We start from the raw sequence: 20,716 nt of genomic DNA, 5'->3' as shown, positions 1-20,716 counted from the left end.
CGAGCTATGTCATGTTCAATTGATAATGATTGCATAGAAAGCTATATGTGATGTATAATGTTTGCTACTGAAAATATGTCAATATGGTTCGTTTTCATTTGTACGGCTGTATGGCTGCCTATATCATGAGTGATAATTCAATAAAGATGTTTTTGGTTAAAAAAATAATACAAATCCCCTACATTCATTTAAACCACTACATCTGTTTAAATGATGAATCTACTGCATCCAAGTGTCTCTAAAACTGCAAGGCAACTTGCCAGAAAACAGAATGTTTCAGATACAAAAGTGTATTTGCAAAAATGCCAGAAGAAAAGTCTAGGAAAAGTCCAGTAGACTGACAGAAATTTTGTTGAACTTGTATGAATGCTCCCTTTGGCTAAAGTGGTGCAATCGTGAGTTAGTATATTTAATGATGATGAGGGGGATAGGATGCAACCCTTCCAACAATAGGCTGTACCACTGTGAAGAAAGCAATTTCAAAAAGAAAACAGTTCTTGATAAAACAAACCTAAATGTTTAGTGTACAATTTCCCTACATGCCACAGGAGACGAAGACATGAAGCTATATCACAAGACCAAGTTCTAAGAGTGCTATCAAAAGCTAAAACTACTGTATCGATGGGTCTTGACAATGTCCCAGGATCATAATATAAGCACATTTATTATGGAGACCCTTGCTGTATACTAACTTTAACCAGTCAAATACATATATGCAGTGAGTGAAAGTCTCTGTGAAATAATATGTGCACTCTAAAAACCTACCACTTACTAAGTTGGCTACTATCCCCTTTTTCTAGAAAAGTAGACTATACTGCATATGCCAGTTATTTAGCCTCGGGAAATTACAGAAACCTGTTTTACTTTGTATCTCTTTGTTAATTGCTTTGTACTGGCTATAAACTGATTGCTATCAGTTATTATTTGACCTGAGGGAAGCCCACCACCCTATCTCCTTTACTCTAACATTATACTTCCTACATACACATTTCACTTGTAACTCTTATTCCAATCCCCTCCAAATATTACCTTACTACTTCTATATATACACTATATATACACTTCTGTTTCTTGTTTCCTACTTCCCTATCTCCATTTAATTTTCAGCCCCATTCCCAATTATCTTTCTCTCTCACATACTGCTTTGCATTATATCCATTCATAATCACAACCCTCCCTAATAGTACCTATCTATTCCACATTGTATCTTTTACTTTTCCCAAACAAACCGTCATTTTTTCTTATTTTGATTATGTCATTATAGTCTAACGTTTATATCCCTTTATTCCTTACATTCCAGAGAAGATATCAGAACAACCTAACTTTCTTCATTTGTAGAAAATATGTCTCTCCTTACTTATCCTCTACCAGCTTTCAGAATCCACCATCACTGAATCTCCTACTCCCCACAATTTCTTGTCTCTGTCTTCATTGCCACTTATCCACTATCTGACTTCTATAAAATACAGATTCTGCTACTCTTCAGCTTATCCCCTATTCTTCTCCTTCTACTGTGCCATCTTTTATCCCACCATGACTCAATAATATCGCTTGACATCTCTCCAGTTCAGTCCCGACCATCTATCCATACTTCCTCTTTACACTCTTCACACATTGCACCAGAACTATTTAGTATTGTCCCTAAACTTTATTCCAAATATAGGCTGATTAACTGCACTTCAACTCAAACAAAAACAAAATTAAGTGCAAGAATCCTTTCCAAAAACAAGTATGCATAATTCCCCTACATAATAAAATCCTTCTAGGAGAAGATATACACCCTAAACCTGGAGTCACCTGTCACAACGAACACAAAAATAATTTTCATACACTTTTCTAACCCAACAACAGCCAATCCTCAATCCTGGTGACCTAAATTATGCTGAAATAAATGTTAGAAGCATAAGAAATAAAACTACTGAACTACATGCCTGGATTACCCAACATAAGCCTGACATTCTCGCTGTAAATGAAACTTGGCTTAAACATAGCATAAATGACTCCAAAGTTATACTTCTTGGCTGTAATATTATCAGTAACGACCATATAAAGAGGAAAGGTGGTGGAATTGCTTTTATATTTCCTAATACCTACCACATTTCTCATTACAACAGCCAATACCAAATTTCAGTTCAGCAGAGTGTTTTTTATTGCTTTCTTCAAAATAAACAGTTATAAACAAATATATATACTGTCAATTACATCCCTCCTGGTGGCAATATAGCTATACTGAAAGATATTCTATATTGGATATCCATAACATTTTCACAAGAAAAAATACTGCTAGGTGATGTGAATGTCAATTGGTTGGACATAAGCTCGAACTCTCCTACATCTAGCATGAACTTATATGGTTTCACACAACTAATTAACAGCCCCACACATTATAGAAATACATCAACTTCCTTATTAGACTGGTTCCTAGTATCAGACTATAGTACATACACCATCACTGGTACAATGTCAGACTTTCTCAGTGATCATCTCCCAATCTATATGACATCCAGGTAAAAAGCATATTTATAAAACAACATGCAACCTTTCCAGGTTTACCCCAGAAATGATCATTTAACTGGAAGTTCCTAAAAATCCTCCCCTTAAGCAATGATGCAAACAAATTCAATACAGCTTTTCTAAATTTCCTAAATAGCCTTACATCTCCTAGAAAGAAGAGACTAAAAACATTGCAATCTGGCGATCCAAACAGAGTAGAATGTTAATTCATGATAGAGAAAAATTATGGTAAGAATGGCAAAAATATAAAACACCTCAATATCTTGAAAACTTCAGAACACTTTGCAATCTGAATAAAAAGCAAATAAATGAAGACAAAAAAACTGTACTTTAATAACTTTCAGAATAATACGAAATACAGCCCTAAAAAATGTGGACATCCATTGCATAAATCTTATATTCTAACCAAACATTCAACCCAAATATCTCTCCCAATAACTCACCACTTTAAACTGCTAGAAGTTCAACTCTTATTTTATAGAGTATAGCATCTCTAACCAAGGATTCCTCGACATCTAATCCCTACCCTGACCAAAAGCCACATATCACCACATCCACTTTCACCTTCAAACCTGTGCCCACATCCTATATAAAACTACTCAAACATACTTAAACCATGTTGTTCTTCAGTAGATTACCTTCCAAAACAGTACGTAAAAATAGTAGCTTTACATAGCCAAAAGCTTTCCCACTGACACAACTAAACCTACACTTGCCACTACTTATCTTCTCCCCACATTTCTTTATGGTGCTCCCATCTTTACTAACTTATTGGGTTCACAAAAATTAAAACTTGAACAATGCGATAATAAAGTTGATATGCCTGCAGCAAATACACCTTTTAGAACTCACCAGTGTATAGCAATGAAAAGCCTAAATTATTTAGAACTGCCTCATCAACTAACATGTACACAGCTTCTAACCACCTAAAAAAATATCAAGCATCCATTTGCTTGTCTAGCACTAAAAAACATTCTACACAACTATGTTCCCAGTCGGTCATTGCAATCCAGTGACCAAAACTCCTGTTTGTCTACAAAACTGTCAAATCTGTTGGGCATTGTCTGTACTCATACAAAGTTGCTAAGGCCTGGAACTCCTTACCTGTATCCATCAGGTCAATACCCTCCTCCCATCTTTCAAAATCACGCTGCAAGGCTTCCTAACTAAAATCTGTCTTTGCTCTTGCTCAAAACCAGGACAAACTATATCCCTAAATGTGAACAAGCACCTTTTCATTCCTTATACCTCCTTACTCTCCCTCTAAATATAGCATAAGCCTATTTTTTCCTCACTTCACAATTCCTGTTTACATTAGACTAACTTACCTTTACTTTCTCTACAAACTGTCTAAACCTTTGATAAATATTAAATGATTCTCATATAACTTGTATCGATTCTTAACCAATGTTTTTACATCATCACTAATTTCTTATAATTATTTAAATCACAAATTGTAAAATTACTGTTTTTAAACTGTTTTGTAATAATTTGGAGCTCTTCTCTCTGGGCCTCCACTGAAAATGGGCATCTACATGGTCAGACTTTCCTGGTAATCAAATGTCAATAAATAAGTAAATAACTCTACCCCAAGGAGCTACCAAATTGACAACATGCCCCTAAGAGTTGACCCAGTTTTTTGAGATTTGGGAACTTATGAGGACATCATATGTCCACTTTCATAAGAAATTCCTTCTGTATTGTACAGCTTATAAACAAAGGGATTGTGTCTAGATCTAAAGAAGTCATTGCCCCCCCCCCCCCCCCCCCAGTCAGACCTCATTAGGCCAGTCATTGAATATAATACCTCCTTTGGCATGTATTTCTCTAGACACATGTAACAACTGGAACACCCACAGTGATCTCTTTCTAAAAAGATATAAGGCCTAAAAAATATGTCCTACATGGACTGAGTCAAAGCTCTGTCACACTACTCTGTATCCTAGATTGCCCCATATTTGACATACATGGCATCCTCTGACTCAGTACTGATGAACCTACTGCATATCAGCAAGTCAAATGCCATAAGAAATAATCAGACTAGGGATCGCAACTCCTTCAATACCAATAGAATGGTTTGAAGGGACAAGTTTATCTCGTAGAGGATTCTACTGCTCTGGAACAGACTCCCTAGCCACATAAAACAAAGATTATCCCTGTCTATATTCAAGTGCAATTTGGATCTATGAATAGGTAATAAAAAATTGACCCCAGGACTGTCTCCTGTACTACCTATGAACACAGGCAGCTCCTAAATGTTTTACCCTTTGCATGGGTTTCCTAAGATTATCAATGGTGTGATCTCAGGTATTCTCACTGAGTAATATATAATTATCAACCATGGGATGGGTCAGGCCAATCTAACACCAAATGGGATAAGTTAATTCAAGCACCAAAAAGGAAATTGGCTAGGCTTACAATGTCCTACAAGGGCATTACCCTAGTACTTATCTATGAATGTATAAACAATAAACCTATTTGTAATACATTTAATATCAGAAAGGAGGACAGAGAAAATTTAGCAGTTTTAAGACAGAATTTTAAGGCAACTGGTGAACAAATAACATGCTTGCCATTTGCTAGATATTTACTTTTTTAGAAGGGAATAAAGAACTTAGGAATTTGTTGATGTTTATGATAGCAGATTAAATAAGAAAACAAATTATGGATTTGGTGAGTTGCTTGATTCAGAGAAACTTGTCAGTGGCATTAAAATTGACCAATCAAGATGCAGACTGTTGTGAATCAGAAATGATTTTAGTGAAGCACCAGGTGTGTGACATTAAAATAGCTTACAAAAGAACATGAAAAGTGTAAGATAAAATATTTGACTAAAAAAATGTGAGAGTGATATTGAAATGGAAACTGCTTGATTAGACACTGGAGTAGAATGTAACATTTTTTAGAATCTACATTTGAAGGTTTGAAGCTGCAAGCCAATATGAATAGAATTCATAAACAAGCTATGCAGTGTGCACTAGAAAGTTACATGGTTAGTGGAAATGCACAGGATATGGGAGACTCAGAAATACAAACGGCACTGGAGCTCAGCAGCCTGCCCTGTACATCATACAGTGAATACAAATGACAGCCTAAAGAGATTTAAAAGAAACTGTACAACCAGCTGTGCAGTAAGGGCATGCAAATGTATGTAGGCATGAGTGTCATATTTCACAGTCATACCTGTAACAGTTTGCAAATGTCAGTGCTATACTATTCTACAAGCATATGGGTAATTATAGAAGTACTAACCAGCAAAATGCTAGCAGTGACAACAATCTGAACTCAACAGCATTTTGTTGTTCCTGCTGCTGGTCCTGGCCCAGTTGCATACTGAGGCAAATCACTGCAATGGCAAGATCTTATATTGTAGATCACATAACATTACATGACTGATCAACACATAGCTGAAAACTTCTATTTAGATCATGAAATAATAAGGAGTTTGGTAGACATATATTACCCACATGCAAAATATTGTATAATTTATGGTGTTCCTGTCGCTGTTATGTGCATCACTTATTGTCTTAGCTAATGGGACCTTTCAGTGACCAATAAGGATATATCAGGTATATTGCAGGTATCTACTTTAGAAATATTTACATTTCTTGACATTATACGTCTGTATGAGAAAAAGCATATTGGTTCCCTAGAGCAGCAGAGGAGAAAGCTCCTACTACGCATGGCTTCTTTAATGCTGCACACCTCCCTGAGATAGTGGATGCCACAGAATGCACACATACAGAAATAAAAGCTCCTGTCAGCGAGGAACAGGAAGGGTTACCATTCCTTGAACTGACAGGTAGTCTGAAATTCACCAGAGGTTATCTCCAGTGTGTTTTTGTAGCACCCTGGCAGTTCCCAAAGTTTTGTATTATTGTTTTCACAGAAGTGACTTCCCACAATACTATCTGGTTGATAAGTGCAGACTCATGTCAAGTAAATATTTACTGAGGCAGAATCTATGCATATAGCCATTAATCCCCCCCCAAAAAATATTTCATATTTTGCAGGTGATGCTGGTCACTTTGCTGGAGCGCCATACCTCTAAAGCCATGGCTGAAATTCAATACTACACTCCCCATGCTGAGGTCTGCATTATCACTGATCATGCATTTGATGCATCAAAGGCATATTTCCACTGCCTTGACACATCTGATGAGGTACTGAATTATTCTCTGACAAGGCTAGTAAGTTGTTTGTCGTCTGGGTCATGCTGTACAATATTATCACATGGAAGCAGACCAGACAACCCCAGACATGGCTGCTTTAGGATTTGTTCTAAACACCATAGTAGTAGCAGCAGCAACATTAGCAGCATGGAAAGGGAGGAGGATCAGGATAACATCAGCTTAGGTATTGGGATCAGCAGGCTGCCAGGCTTCTAACCTCCTGCAATATCGATGATGAGTCAGTGCTTGATTTGGACCTGGATACAATGTGATGCTAATAGCTGCCAGGACTTGGGACATACTATAACACACATGGGATGCCACTGTCTAACCTGTATCCAGGCACAGATCCTTATTCCCACCCAAAATTGAGGAGTGAATCCTTCTAACATGTCCTGATGATGATAATATTAATGCATCTGCAAAGGCATTCATAGATGTCCACCCTGAGTATGCACCCTACCCTGGAAGCAGTATCAGTCAAAATGATACTTGCAATCTTTACATGCAGAGGTGTTAAATGAAATGCTGTCTGTGGCCACAGCCTTCAGTGTACCCACTATTTAGTGATGTCCACAGAGAGCTCAAGATGCTGCAGTGTCACATTTTACCAAATACCATGTAACACATTTGCCAAATCCAGTGCAGTCTATGTGCTAGTACACTGTGCCTCAATGATACATCTGTACATCTTTTGGTATATCCTCAGTGCTGTATGCATCTCAGTGACCAAATGGGAGCTGTGACATCATCATCATCATCATCATCATCATGTATCCTTGTGTTACTCCCCCTATGTTAAGTATGCTCACATGTAAGCCTACCTGTTCTTACATGCATGAGGGTATCATCCACAGGATTTCCTCCTCTGTCTGTCTCTTAGGATGTTGAGTACTCAGCCACAATACCTTCAATATTAATATCTCTGTCTCCAACTTGTGAGGAAGGTGTCTGACCTACCAAGAGTGACAAAAACAGTATCACCATTTCCCCAGACACTGACTTCTGAATCTGCATTTCAGTATTATCATCAGATGCACCTGTTGTGCCAGCAAAAGCCTTTTATTCATTTTATGGGGGATTTTTATATAATATCTCCTATCAGTGTTACCTGTAAATGCAGAGCATACAGGACACTATGGTGAATCCCATGACAGGTACTACTAGGGGTGTTCATATGAAATGCAAAACAGCAATGCTCACACAGCAAATAGCACTGTACCCAACCTTAACATCAGAGATAGCAGGATATTCTTGCAAGTATGGTGTGCCTATGAAGGCAAATGTGGATTATGTAAACTAGATTACCCTTCATTTAGTACAGCTAAGGACAATTTAGCTAGACCTCTGCAGTGTGGTTCTAACATAGTTTATCACATATGAAAACACAGGTGGGCTGGGCTGTCAGATGTGTATGTGTTATGTTGGTTAAATGAATGTAGTGCTTGTGGGACAGGTTTGTATGTATGCATGTGGTAGGTATGTGAGGTAGGTGTATGAATGTGGCATTTTGTTTTAGTGCAGGATTGCGTGGCAGTGTGAAGTAGGACTATTCCCTTTCCTCAATGTTGTGCGATCACAGAGTTGGTATATAAAGTATAGGGTGTCTGGGGTGTAGAGGTGGGGGAGGGGAGCTTGATCTGATGACAAAAACAGGAAGCACTGTTATGTTTTGTTGTTTGTGTTTCTTTTTCTTTGGTGTTTTGTGTGGGTCTCCTTTAATTTGGATCATTTATGTACTGATGCTTTGTGCTGTTGTTGATATGTGACTTCATTCAGTTTTTGTCAGCTTTTTTTTTTGTTCAGTGCTTTGTACTGTTTCTTAATCATTGTATGTTCATCTGCAGATAATATTTCTCAAAGGCACATATTCATAGTATGCAGCATTTGGTAGCCCTGGAATGTTGCAACATAGTAATTCATGACAGAGACTAACCTTCAAAATGATCATGTAGGATATGCTACATCACAACATCCTCGTGTACACGCTGAGAATATAACTGACTGACATGACTGGATGTGAAAATAATAGCTGCCACAAGGGAAGGGAATTGAAGGCAAGGTTTTTGACCGACATGAATACTAACTGGGTACATCTGCCTATACAAAAATTCATTTGCCGTGACTTCCTTGGGGGAAAAAAAGGTATTTTTGTAAGAGCTACCTGTCTACTGTCTACTGGTTTATCTGTTTCTGTATTTATTTTTTATTTATTTTATCTGTTTATTTATTTTACTTCTTGCTAAACTGTTTGTTCTTTCCAGTTTTAGCCCATATATAGAGAGGACAAATAAATCTTCAATATACAATTTTATAAAACAAACGCTGCCATAATCAAGAAAATATGTTTGGATAGGAACAGGGACTTTCTTCAATAATGCAGCTGGCAAATTTCAGATAATTAATTAAGTTAAACTATAGAAGTAAACAGTGCATACGTTATAGAGTCTGCATATAAAATACTGTAAATTGCCCAGCCTGCATTGACAAAGTCTACCTCATATTTAGTGTAAAGAGGCCAGAAATCTAAACTACTACATCCTAAGTGCTTTTATGATCTGATCTGAGAGATGGTCTTTGATTCATGCAAAAAGAAAAGCCCACATTATGAATTAGAGCAAGACCTTTAGAAGCATAAGAAAACCCCTGATATTATACAGTAATGAAACACACTGCACTTTGCAGCTGCAGACACTTACCCTTTACTGAACTGTTGGCTGACCACTGCGGTATGGCATTCCGTCTCTGGTAGAACAGAATGTAGGCTGCACGAGTACAAACCTCACCCTCTGGTATCACTTCCACACTACTGTCGTCATAGCTGTACCACTGCCCATCCACAGAATTACGACAATATGCTGTGGAACACAGGTAAGGCAAAGTCACAAGAAGGCCATTGCTAGTTATTATCATTATTCATGGACATATGACCATTAAACAGGAAAGGCAATTCTTATTCATTGACATGTGACCATTAAACAGGAAAGGTTATTTTTCATCATTGACTTGTGACCACTAAACAGGAAAGGCTTTCTAAACAACTGTTGGTTTTAAAGATGCAGATGCAGAATTAATGAGGGAGTAATGTATTACTTCATGTGATCTATTTCTTCAAAATGAGATCATGGAATGGATTCCACATAAAATCTACCATTTCTTTGAAAAGTGCCATGAAAACCTTTATGTTTCAGTTTGGCATTTATGAAGGCTGTCCAGTTTAACATCTTAACCAAGACAATAGGCCTAAGCACAGCTGTTCAGTTTCTACTATGACTCACCCACAACCACAATGCTGACAATCCAAAACAAAAAACATTAATGCACAAAACACAGAAAGGTAAAAAAAAATATTTCTGTATGTGTTTTTTTTTCAGGACAAGCCTCATTGACCCCCTGCTGTGGGGTGCAAGTCCCCCCACTCTTTGAATTTAAATATACCAATGCCACTGATGCATTAACTTGAGGAAGAAATCTCCAAAAATAATTGAATTATTGCTGGTGCACAACTAGAAATCATGCTAGCAATGACTTCTTATGAAGAAAATCAATCATAATTATGCTTTTCAGTGTTTTTTTCTGAAGGCAAATGATGCTGGAGAAATTTTAACTCGACCACCTGTAGAAGAACTGTGACAATGTGAGTTATTGTCTTCTATGCCAGGAGAAGTAGGACAGTGGATGTGTAACATATGCAGCATAGCTAGCTGGAGTTTTATAAAGAATTATACATCATTTGTATACCAAACTGATGTGTATAGGTACTTGTGTTGAGAATGTATTTGTAAAGCTGCTTGTGTTACAAATGTACCAACAGTGGGTCCTGCTGGACAGAAAAAAATGCACCTGTATGTCAGACTGTATTATAACTCTTGAAATGAATATATTGTAACAGAGGATACTGGAAGTGAAGAGGTTAATCTCAATCCAGCTAACTTTGAAAAATAATCTGAAATTAAATTACCTGGTTTAGGCCATAAAAAATGTACCTTACAGCTCTGACTGCAGCCAGAGACAAAATGTATGTCAAAACCAGGACTAGTAATCCTACTATATTGTCCTTCAGGGTGAACTAATTGCTACCATGGAAGGGTGGACGTTTTTGAAATGATTTTATAGCTTCCAATGCTGTAAAACATCTTAGCAAAGCTCTATGTGTGTATGGTAATGTATATGTGCTAGATTCTAGTTCACTTTCTAGGAAAGGGGGTAGTGTAGGAACCAGAAGTCAGATGACTAGATGTATATGATGTAATTCTGTAATCCAGCACTGAAATGATGTCTTAATACTAGATGAGACAGAAGTATCAGAGCAGTCTGTTTGAGAAACCTGACAAAGAAGGACCCCTCACCTACTTCATCTTGCCTTGCTTTAGTAAGTAACTAGGGAATAGTAATTCTTTAGATCAGTCAAGAAAATATAGTGAAATTAGTTAAATACTGTTTTTCTGCATCTGTGTGAATCTATCCATCTGTATTATTTTTAATATTTCCTGTAACTGAAACTCTGGTGTTTATTGTAAATATATATTTAGTATTTTCATATTCTTTTATTATTTATTATTAAATATATTTAAACATTTTATTTTGGTGGTCTTTTAAATAATGTTTTAACCTTTGAGAGTACTTATTTATTTGGTGATAGTGTGGCCACTTCTGAAAGCCTTACTGCATTGGTCAAACACTACCATTTGTATTAGTATTAATTTCACTCAGTATAATTGGGTACCCTTGTAAGAGCCTTAGAGTAGCTGGCTTTGGAGTGTTCTGGTGGCAGTATCTACCTTATATTCTGGGTAGAGAGGGTATAGCTGGTAAATATGTGTCAGCCATTCCCAGGTGTTTTTGTGTGTGTGTGTGTGTGTGTGTGTGTGTGTGTGTGTGTGTGTGTGTGTGTGTGTGTGTGTGTGTGTGTGTGTGTGTGAGCTGCTTGGAATAGAGACACAAAGCACTGGTTTCACAGAGAGGGTGGTAGAGGACTTGGCTTTGAACACTCGTCTCTAGGACTTAACTCTACAGTTGTGATAGCGGGGAGTCTTATTTGTGGGCCTGCAGAAAAAGAGGAAAACCAGCCCCAGGACTCAGTCTGCTCCCTGTGTGCTCTTAAAGGAAATTGTGCTAGTTGCAGAGTGCTGCATCTGGAAATACTGTGAGTATCTATTTCTGATTCAAGTAAATGTCCCTCACCAGTGTCCATGGTGAAAATTGAGACTCCTTGATAACTGGCCCAGAGGAGGAGGGCCATCAAAGGAATCTATTGTTAACAAGATATATCAGTGACACTAATAAAAGATTACATTCCTAGGGTGGAATCTGAAATCATATCATTTTGATAATATATTATTATTTAAACTGCATTGGTCATGTTCTCCAGCAAATGAAAGCAGCAAATCCTTTTAGCTGGGTGTAACTTTCCTGTCATATTCAATGCCAAATTGTGAAGTTTTTGATGCAAAAAGTGTGTTATTTTTGCATTTTATTTTGTTAATAAAGACAGCCTCCTGAAATTTTGCTTGCAACTGGAATTCTTTGACATCATGAAACACTCAACCCACGATGCTTCACTACTTAAAATTAATGTACAGACTGCTGTATTTCCATATTAAATCTATCAGTAGGAGTTTCTTATTTTCTAGAAAGACAAGTAATTAACTAGGTCTTGCAGGTGGAGCATGTTATCTTGAGAAATAATGCATGTAATGATGTAGTATTGGTACCATTCACTGGCAGGAATCAGCAACCCTTTCCCAACAGGTATTATTTCTTGACATGGAATGAGAAATGAAAACACTCCTTTGACAGGCATTTACCTCCTTTGAACTTTCTCAAGGTTCATGCTAAAGGAAAGAAAAGAGCCAAATCAAATCCCCAGGTACTTGAACACAGGGATATTTGCTGTGGCCCTGTTTTAGAGAAAGAGATGTACCAGTTGGTCGCTACAAGCCAATTATGTGGATTTTGTCCTAATATTATCATTTTCTTGAAGTTTAATTCCAGATGCATTTTCTGAACCAGTTGTTGGTAAACATGAGGACTCTATGAGTGACTGGATGATATTGGTGAGGGGATGTTCAGGTTACTGCATGACAGGATAACTAATCACTATAAACAAATCATCTAATACTGCAGGTGACTCTGCGTTCAAATAGTGCAGCTAAACTATGGAACCATATCCCATTTTCACTGAAATCCATTCTGTATCTAAACCAATTTAAAACACAACTAAAATGTTAACTATCAAATCAATAGATCTGCTCATGTATATTTCCAGGATAAATGTCATTATCTTTAACTTGCCATATCATCAAACCATTTCTCTCCATTCAGAATCCTATGCCTCATAACTTGCATTCACCAGTACTTGAGCAGTTTTACTTGCATCTCCCAGACATATACAGTTTTGTAACACTGCTCACCCCCACCTCTATACTTGAAATATAATATTTATGATAGCTATATATATATATATATATATATATATATATATATATATATATATATATATATATATAATTATCTATGAACCTGCTTTATAAACCACTTCTTAACTATAATATTAACATTTCCTGCCCTACCTCATTCCCATTTAATTGAATTTCTTGCACTATTCACATGATCTATTAACTATTTAACAAACTCAGTAATATACCTCTTCAAATGCTCAATGTACATCATCTATAACTGCATAACCATCTTTTATACTGTAGTAGTTTACCATTATTTCACATTAATGTAATGACATTTGCAAATTAATGTGCAATTGTTAATGCATATTACTTAAAATCTGTTCAAGTATATTACTGAATGCCTGTTTAAAAATGTTTGTAATATGTTGGAGCTTTCCTCCCTGGGCCTTCATTAAAAAGTTTTTTGTTTTGGACAAACTGAGTAAACAAAAGCAAAATAAAAAATAAAATAAAATAAAAATCATTGACATGCATTCATACCTGGAACTAAAAGAGTTCAGGAGTGATGGGAATGATGCCCAGGGAACACAGCAGGAGTCTGCTTACCGAATCTTGCAGGTGTCCAAACAGATTGTAGTTGGACAGGGTAAGGTGAAGCATATTTAATTTGTTTAATTTAATAACCAGGAATCTGGGTAGGTCATTGCAGATTAGTTTTCTTTGTTTCTGCCATTACTTAACTCAGCAACATATTATTTTGTATTTAAAATTAGGAAGGCCTGCTTTGGATTAGTCTTTATTTTCTTGCACCAAAAATACAGACATTCTGCTGCAAAATTTGAGATACATTGTGAAATGCACAAGAGTGGATGTCTGAGTCTGAATGGCTGTTTGATTACTTACTTAGCTATTTTATTTTCTTTTAAAAAAAAGTAGAACTCTGACCCAGATTGACCTCTTCTAGGTTCAGCCTGGGGTCCGTATAAGTAACAGAATCCACAAGGAAAGTTTACTACTGAATCTGGTAGACAAATAACATTTGAGCAACATAAATACCGAAATAGACATTTACAGTAACAACTATGAACAGATAGCTTAAGCCATGCATTATTATTATAAAGCCTCCCCATGTCATAATGCATAAATACTTAAAAATCCTCTCTAAAAAGGAATGCCCACAAGAATCTATATATAATAGGTATCTACATACCAACTGGAATATTAATATACATCTTTCAGGAAATCATAATGATAGGAGACCTAAATAATGGCTGGCAAACCACAGACACCAAAAAACAGACAAATGCTATGCATTTATATGGTATACACCTCATCTCAACCCCTCCACTATAGACTGGATCTTTATAAATACCCAAATAAAATTAAGTATGTAGTATTCCTGACACCCGATGTGACTACCTGCCAACTACTGCCATAAGTAAACATAATCATAACCTCAAATAACATCACTATAAACAAGCTCGAAATTTCTACACCTTTAAGAAAGACACTTTCATCTCAAACTTGAAATCAAGGAAACGGTGAGGTCTAAATAAAATAAATCAGTCATGATGAAGCCACAGGACTATTTAACTCTACATTTCTAAAAATACTAATTGAGGTAGCACCCATAAGGACCGAAAAGGTTAAATCAAATCTTATACCCTGACTTTAAAAAGAACCTAAGCAGCTTATGGAAAATAGGAATAAAACCTGGGGAACCTGGAAGTAAAGCAATTCTGTTGCCGACAGGCAACAATGCAAAGAACTTAGAAATATCACTAAACCAAAATCAGATCTGAAAAAAACAAACAAACAAAAAAAAATGCTATATAAAATTACAATCAGCAAATCAGAAAAAAAAAAAAAAGTTATTCTGCTCCACCATTAACTAATTACTACAATCCTGTCCATATTTATCAACTTACTCCCACCACAGATGTGCCCGGAGACTGCACAGCTAATCAATTTAACTAACATTTCATAAATTATATTGTCTCTCTGCTAAACCTTCAAACCTCTACAGTTAATAGAGCACCCCCAGACCCAATACCACACAATCAAGCATTTAAACGCCAACCTACCCAAATTTCCCACTGTCAGAAAACCATGTAAAACCTTAAAATCCACCACCCTTTCTCCTAATAACATACCAACAGAATAAATCAAGATATCTGCAGATGATCTGATATACTCAGCGTTCATCCTAAAAAACTGATATATCAAGAAAAGGTATGTTCTAACTTTGTGGGAAAAAAATTACATACTACCCTTACTGAAGGGTGGAAACTCCACTGACCTTTCTAATTATAGTCTCATTGCTATCTTGTCTCCTCTGTCTAAAATACTTCAAAAATCTATCCAGTCTCAAGGGCTTGCTTATATTACTGATAACTAACTACTTCCCACTACACAGCATGGTTTCCTTTCATATTACAGTACCATCACTGCCCTAGTAGGTTTTGTTACTGCAATAAACCAAAATAGAAAGAATAGTAACCTAATATCTGTTATAGTCCTTGAACTGTCCAAAGAGTTCAGCACAATGTAACATCGAAAACTATTACTCAAGATTTCTTCCCCAAGTGTTCACAAAGTCTCAATATCTTGGTTTAACAGCTCAAACAGACTACAAGCAGTAAAGTCCCTTCCTTTCTCTCAGTAACTGTAGACATCCTTCAAGGCTCAACATTAGGTCCACTGCTTTTCAATATTTCCATAAATTACCTGCATGTAGCAACTACATTTGCTACCATTATCCAATAGACAGATGATTCTTCAATCATCTTCTCTGGTAAAAAACATGAATAAACTCTAACAGTATACCCACAAGGCTCCCTCATAGATCAAAACTTTGCTAATTTACTCACAACTCCTCCTCAACCCCCCAAAATTCCAAACTGATCTTATTCATCCCAAAACAACTATTTGACCATGAAAAATCCTTCTCAGTCCTATCCTCCAAAAACAGCAAAATAGAACCGGTAACTCATTCCAAACTAATAAGAGATAATCATCGAAAAAAATAATTGACCACCATATAATGCAGGCCATACAGAAAACCTATCATAAAATGGGATGCTTCAAAATTTTACCCAACAGAAAATGTTAGGATTAACATGGCTTTGACTCTTCTCATCCCTGCACTCCCTTATGCATCCCCCATACTCATCTGTCTTGCAATATACCCGACCCCCTACTTGACCAATGTTATATAATAAAATAGCTAAATTTGATACCAGTCATCAGTATAGGACACACCACTGTTTTGCACTAAAACAACTTCAATGGCTTGATTTAAGGCACTATTTAACCTGCTCTCACCTTGTTAATACCATAAACTATATACAAACCAGATGTTTTGTCTTTTAGCTTTTCCCGGTTAGGGGTCGCCACAGCGGAACTCCATTCCGCTAATGATTGGCAGTAGATTTTTACGTGCCGAGTTGCCAGTCTTGACGCACAACCTTCAACAAATGTCGAAAATAACTTTCTTTGACACTACTGTCCCAATGGGTCACAATGCTCTAAATGACAAAAAGTTGCTAATTTTTATCAAATCATATAGTACTTCTGGAGACTCCATATACACCTCCCCTCTCTCTAAAACATGAAACTCTATACTTCTCTCTCTCTTAAAATGTTGAAAAAGTCCTTCAAACTACAACTAAAGGAATACTGTAAGAATATCTTCACTCAAAGGCGATACAAACTAGTAAAAACACAAAGGCAAAGAAGCAGGAACAGTCACAGGGAACAAACAAAGCCAAGTTTAATTAGCGCTTTCGGAAAGAATAATATCTTTCCTTCTTCAGACAAACTGCCTTCATAAAAAACAAATACATATAAACTTTTCAAATGCTCAATTACTTAATTGGCTTAATTGCCACTAGCATTTAAAGCAACAAAACTCTGTTAAAACGCCCTCAACAGTAAATAATAATGACAGCACTATAAACATCAAACTGCCATTGACATATAGCTAAAACTCACTTTAAGACCCATGTTGAACTTTCGCTCACATATTTATCATGTTTACACTAAAAGTGACTTTGTAAAACCATAACAAAATATAAAAAATAATAATAATAATGAAAACAAAACCACATACCACTCAAAATTAAAATTAAAAAATTATCTTCTCAAAGCCAAATGCTTGAGAACACAAGCAATAGACACATACTCATTAAGTCCAGGGAAAAAATAAGCGGCAGTTCTTATCTGCCAAAATAGTTCCTCCTTTTCCAACAGTACTTGCCAAGGACCTGCTCTAAAGTCATTATTAATGTGTTTTAAGATAGTAAACTTGAAATTGTGATCTGGATATTTTAAAATATGGCGTGCCAAGGCATTAGTGGGATCTTTCTTACAAATAGCATAGTTGTGCTCATAAATGCGCTGCTTTAACTTTCTCTCAGTTTTACCTATGTAGAAAGCAGCGCATTTTTCACAATTCGCAGAATAGACTACACATCTAGTCTCACAACTGTACTTTCCCCTTATGTTATAGGTTTTATCCTTAATTGTAACTTTAGTTCCCACACTGACAAACCTGCATTGCCGACAAGCACCACATCTAGCCATACCTAAACTTTTACTATGACTATTATGACGCTTAACTTCTAAAAGTGATTTTAAGTTAATACCTCACCTAAATGTTATCTTTGGTTTGAGCCCAAATTGATTAAATAAATCATTGTCCTCTAAAATAAGTGCTCAATTCTTGTAGAGGGCATTCCTTATAAGTACATGGTCTAAATTGTAGGTGCATAGAAAACTTGTTCTAAACTCAAATGTGCTTCCCATATTTCTAACATTACTTTGATCGTACAGGTCAAACCCATGTTCATCACCTATGTTTGATAAAATTGGTTTGAATTAACCAATCTTACGTTTGTAAGTGACTTCAGATGTAATATCAATAATCAAAGAGCTCGGGTGGCCTCTGTTAATGAACATGGAACCCAGATTATTGCATTCTTCGATGAAATCACTTTCATCGGATATCATCCTAGCTGCCCTTACCATCTGGCCCTTGACAACAGCTTTCTTCTGATGGTAAGGGTGACAGCTAGTATAGTGCAAAAAATCATTGACATTGATCAGGATTTAGTTAACTTTTTTTTCAAAAGGTCTCTCTTTTGTCCCTGACTCCCATTTTGACTTGGTTAAGACCATAATTGACTTGAAGTTATATGTACGCAAGTTAAATATGAAAGTCCTTATGGGAGATAGATCCACCCTTATCAGTTGTTTTAGGGTAGCTAGTTTATTTAACCCACCTTTACAAGAAACTTTACGCTCTTTTGAAAAGATTTGTTAGCTCGACTTAAGAGCAATAGCTGACAATAAGTGCAACAACAGAGACAGTAATCTTAATATTGCTGTTAATCAATGGGATTGCATTAATGTTTTGCGTGATTGCAACATTAGGGTGATGAAACCCGACAAAGGAGGTGGGCTTGTCTTCATGGACTATAATTCATATGTTGTTAAGATGTTAGGCCATCTCAATAACGGTTTTTACATGCAGACCAGCATTAATGAAGTTAATATAGCATACAATAAAATCAGGTCTGTGTTGGAAGACCTTTTTTTGGAAGGTACGATTGATATTGATGTATATAGGTATTTGAATATTTCTGCCCCTAAATTACCAGCACTTTTTGGCACACCTAAAATTCACAAGTCAGTCAATGACCCCCCTTTTAGACCCATAGTTGATGGGCGGGGGTCTATAACTTATGCGTGTGCCAAGTATGTTGATAGTGTGCTTAGGCCTCTTACTGAACGGGAGCCTCAGATTTGCAAGGATTTGTGGAGCTTCTTACATGATATTAACAACTTTCCTTTTCATCAGGATTACTGTTTCCTCACGATTGATGTGAGAGATCTTTACACAGTCATACCACAAAAGTTGGGGCTTGAATGGATAAGGGAATTTTTGACATTTAGAAAGGTCAGCGATAACATCATATACTTAGTTGAAACTTTGTTAGAGATAGTACTAACCTATAACTTCATGGTGTTTGATGGTAATATATATTTGCAAAAATCAGGGGTGGCTATGGGCTCTCCCTGCGGTGGCAGTTTTGCCAACTGCATAATGGCTCATTGGGAGAGGACCCTTTTATTTAATGATCCCTTTTTTAAAGACTATGTTGCCTGGTACACTAGGTACCAGGATGACATGTTTTTGATATGGAAAGGGCCACCGCACCTTGTCCCGTCTTTTATTTCTAAGATCTCTGATATGACTGAATTTTTAGATTTTACATATGATGTTCAAGATAATAGTATCAGTTTCTTGGATATTTTGTTATACAAGGACACAGTAAATTCTAGATATAAAAGTGTTATATATAGGAAGCCCACATATTCAAATGCTTTTTTGCACTATACTAGCTGTCACCCTTACCATCAGAAGAAAGCTGTTGTCAAGGGCCAGATGGTAAGGGCAGCTAGGATGATATCCGATGAAAGTGATTTCATCGAAGAATGCAATAATCTGGGTTCCATGTTCATTAATAGAGGCTACCCGAGCTCTTTGATTGTTGATATTACATCTGAAGTCACTTACAAACGTAAGATTGGTTGCTTCAAACCAATTTTATCAAACATAGGTGACGAACATGGGTTTGACCTGTACGATCAAAGTAACGTTAGAAATATGGGAAGCACATTTGAGTTTAGAACAAGTTTTCTATGCACCTACAGTTTAGATCATGTACTTATAAGGAATGTTCTCTACAAGAATTGGGCACTTATTTTAGAGGACAATGATTTATTTAATCGATTTGGGCTCAAACCAAAGATAACATTTAGGTGAGGTATTAACTTAAAATCACTTTTAGAAGTCAAGCGTCATAATAGTCATAGTAAAAGTTTAGGTATGGCTAGATGTGGTGCTTGTTGGCAATGCAGATTTGTCAGCGTGGGAACTAAAGTTACAATTAGGGATAAAACCTATAACATAAGGGGAAAGTACAGTTGTGAGACTAGATGTGTAGTCTATTCTGCGAATTGTGAAAAATACGCTGCTTTCTACATAGGTAAAACTGAGAGAAAGTTAAAGCAGCGCATATAGGAGCACAACTATGCTGTTTGTAAGAAAGATCCCACTAACACCTTGGCACGCCATATTTTAAAATATCCAGATCACAATTTCAAGTTTACTGTCTTAAAACACATTAATAATGACTTTAGAGCAGGTCCTTGGCAAGTACTGTTGGAAAAGGAGGAACTATTTTGGCAGATAAGAACTGCCGCTTATTTTTTCCCTGGACTTAATGAGTATGTGTCTATTGCTTGTGTTCTCAAGCATTTGGCTTTGAGAAGATAATTTTTTAATTTTAATTTTGAGTGGTATGTGTTTTTGTTTTCATTATCATTATTATTTTTTATATTTTGTTATGGTTTTATAAAGTCATTTTTAGTGTAAACATGATAAATATGTGAGCGAAAGTTCAACATGTGTCTTAAAGTGAGTTTTAGTTATAAGTGAATGGCAGTTTGATCTTTATAGTGCTGTCATTGTTACTTACTGTTGAGGGCATTTTAACAGAGTTTTGTTGCTTTAAATGCTTGTGGCAATTAAGCCAATTAAGTAATTGAGCATTTGAAAAG

General features: G+C 36.3%; 1 protein-coding gene across 1 annotated transcript in view; it reads right to left on the bottom strand.

The window, feature by feature from the left end:
* Positions 1 to 20,716, bottom strand: part of USP43 (ubiquitin specific peptidase 43) — a 2,684,284-nt gene that overhangs the window by 56,781 nt on the left and 2,606,787 nt on the right. The window contains exon 13 of the mRNA XM_044068791.1: positions 9,386 to 9,544. Coding sequence (XP_043924726.1) covers positions 9,386 to 9,544 — 159 coding nt within the window. The remainder of the gene's footprint in view (positions 1 to 9,385; positions 9,545 to 20,716) is intronic.

Source organism: Protopterus annectens, chromosome 4.part0, assembly GCF_019279795.1.
Source record: "Protopterus annectens isolate FY-2018-M chromosome 4.part0, PAN1.0, whole genome shotgun sequence".
In the NCBI taxonomy this organism is placed as follows: Eukaryota; Metazoa; Chordata; order Ceratodontiformes; family Protopteridae; genus Protopterus; species Protopterus annectens.
This window is presented reverse-complemented; position numbering and strand designations above follow the sequence as displayed.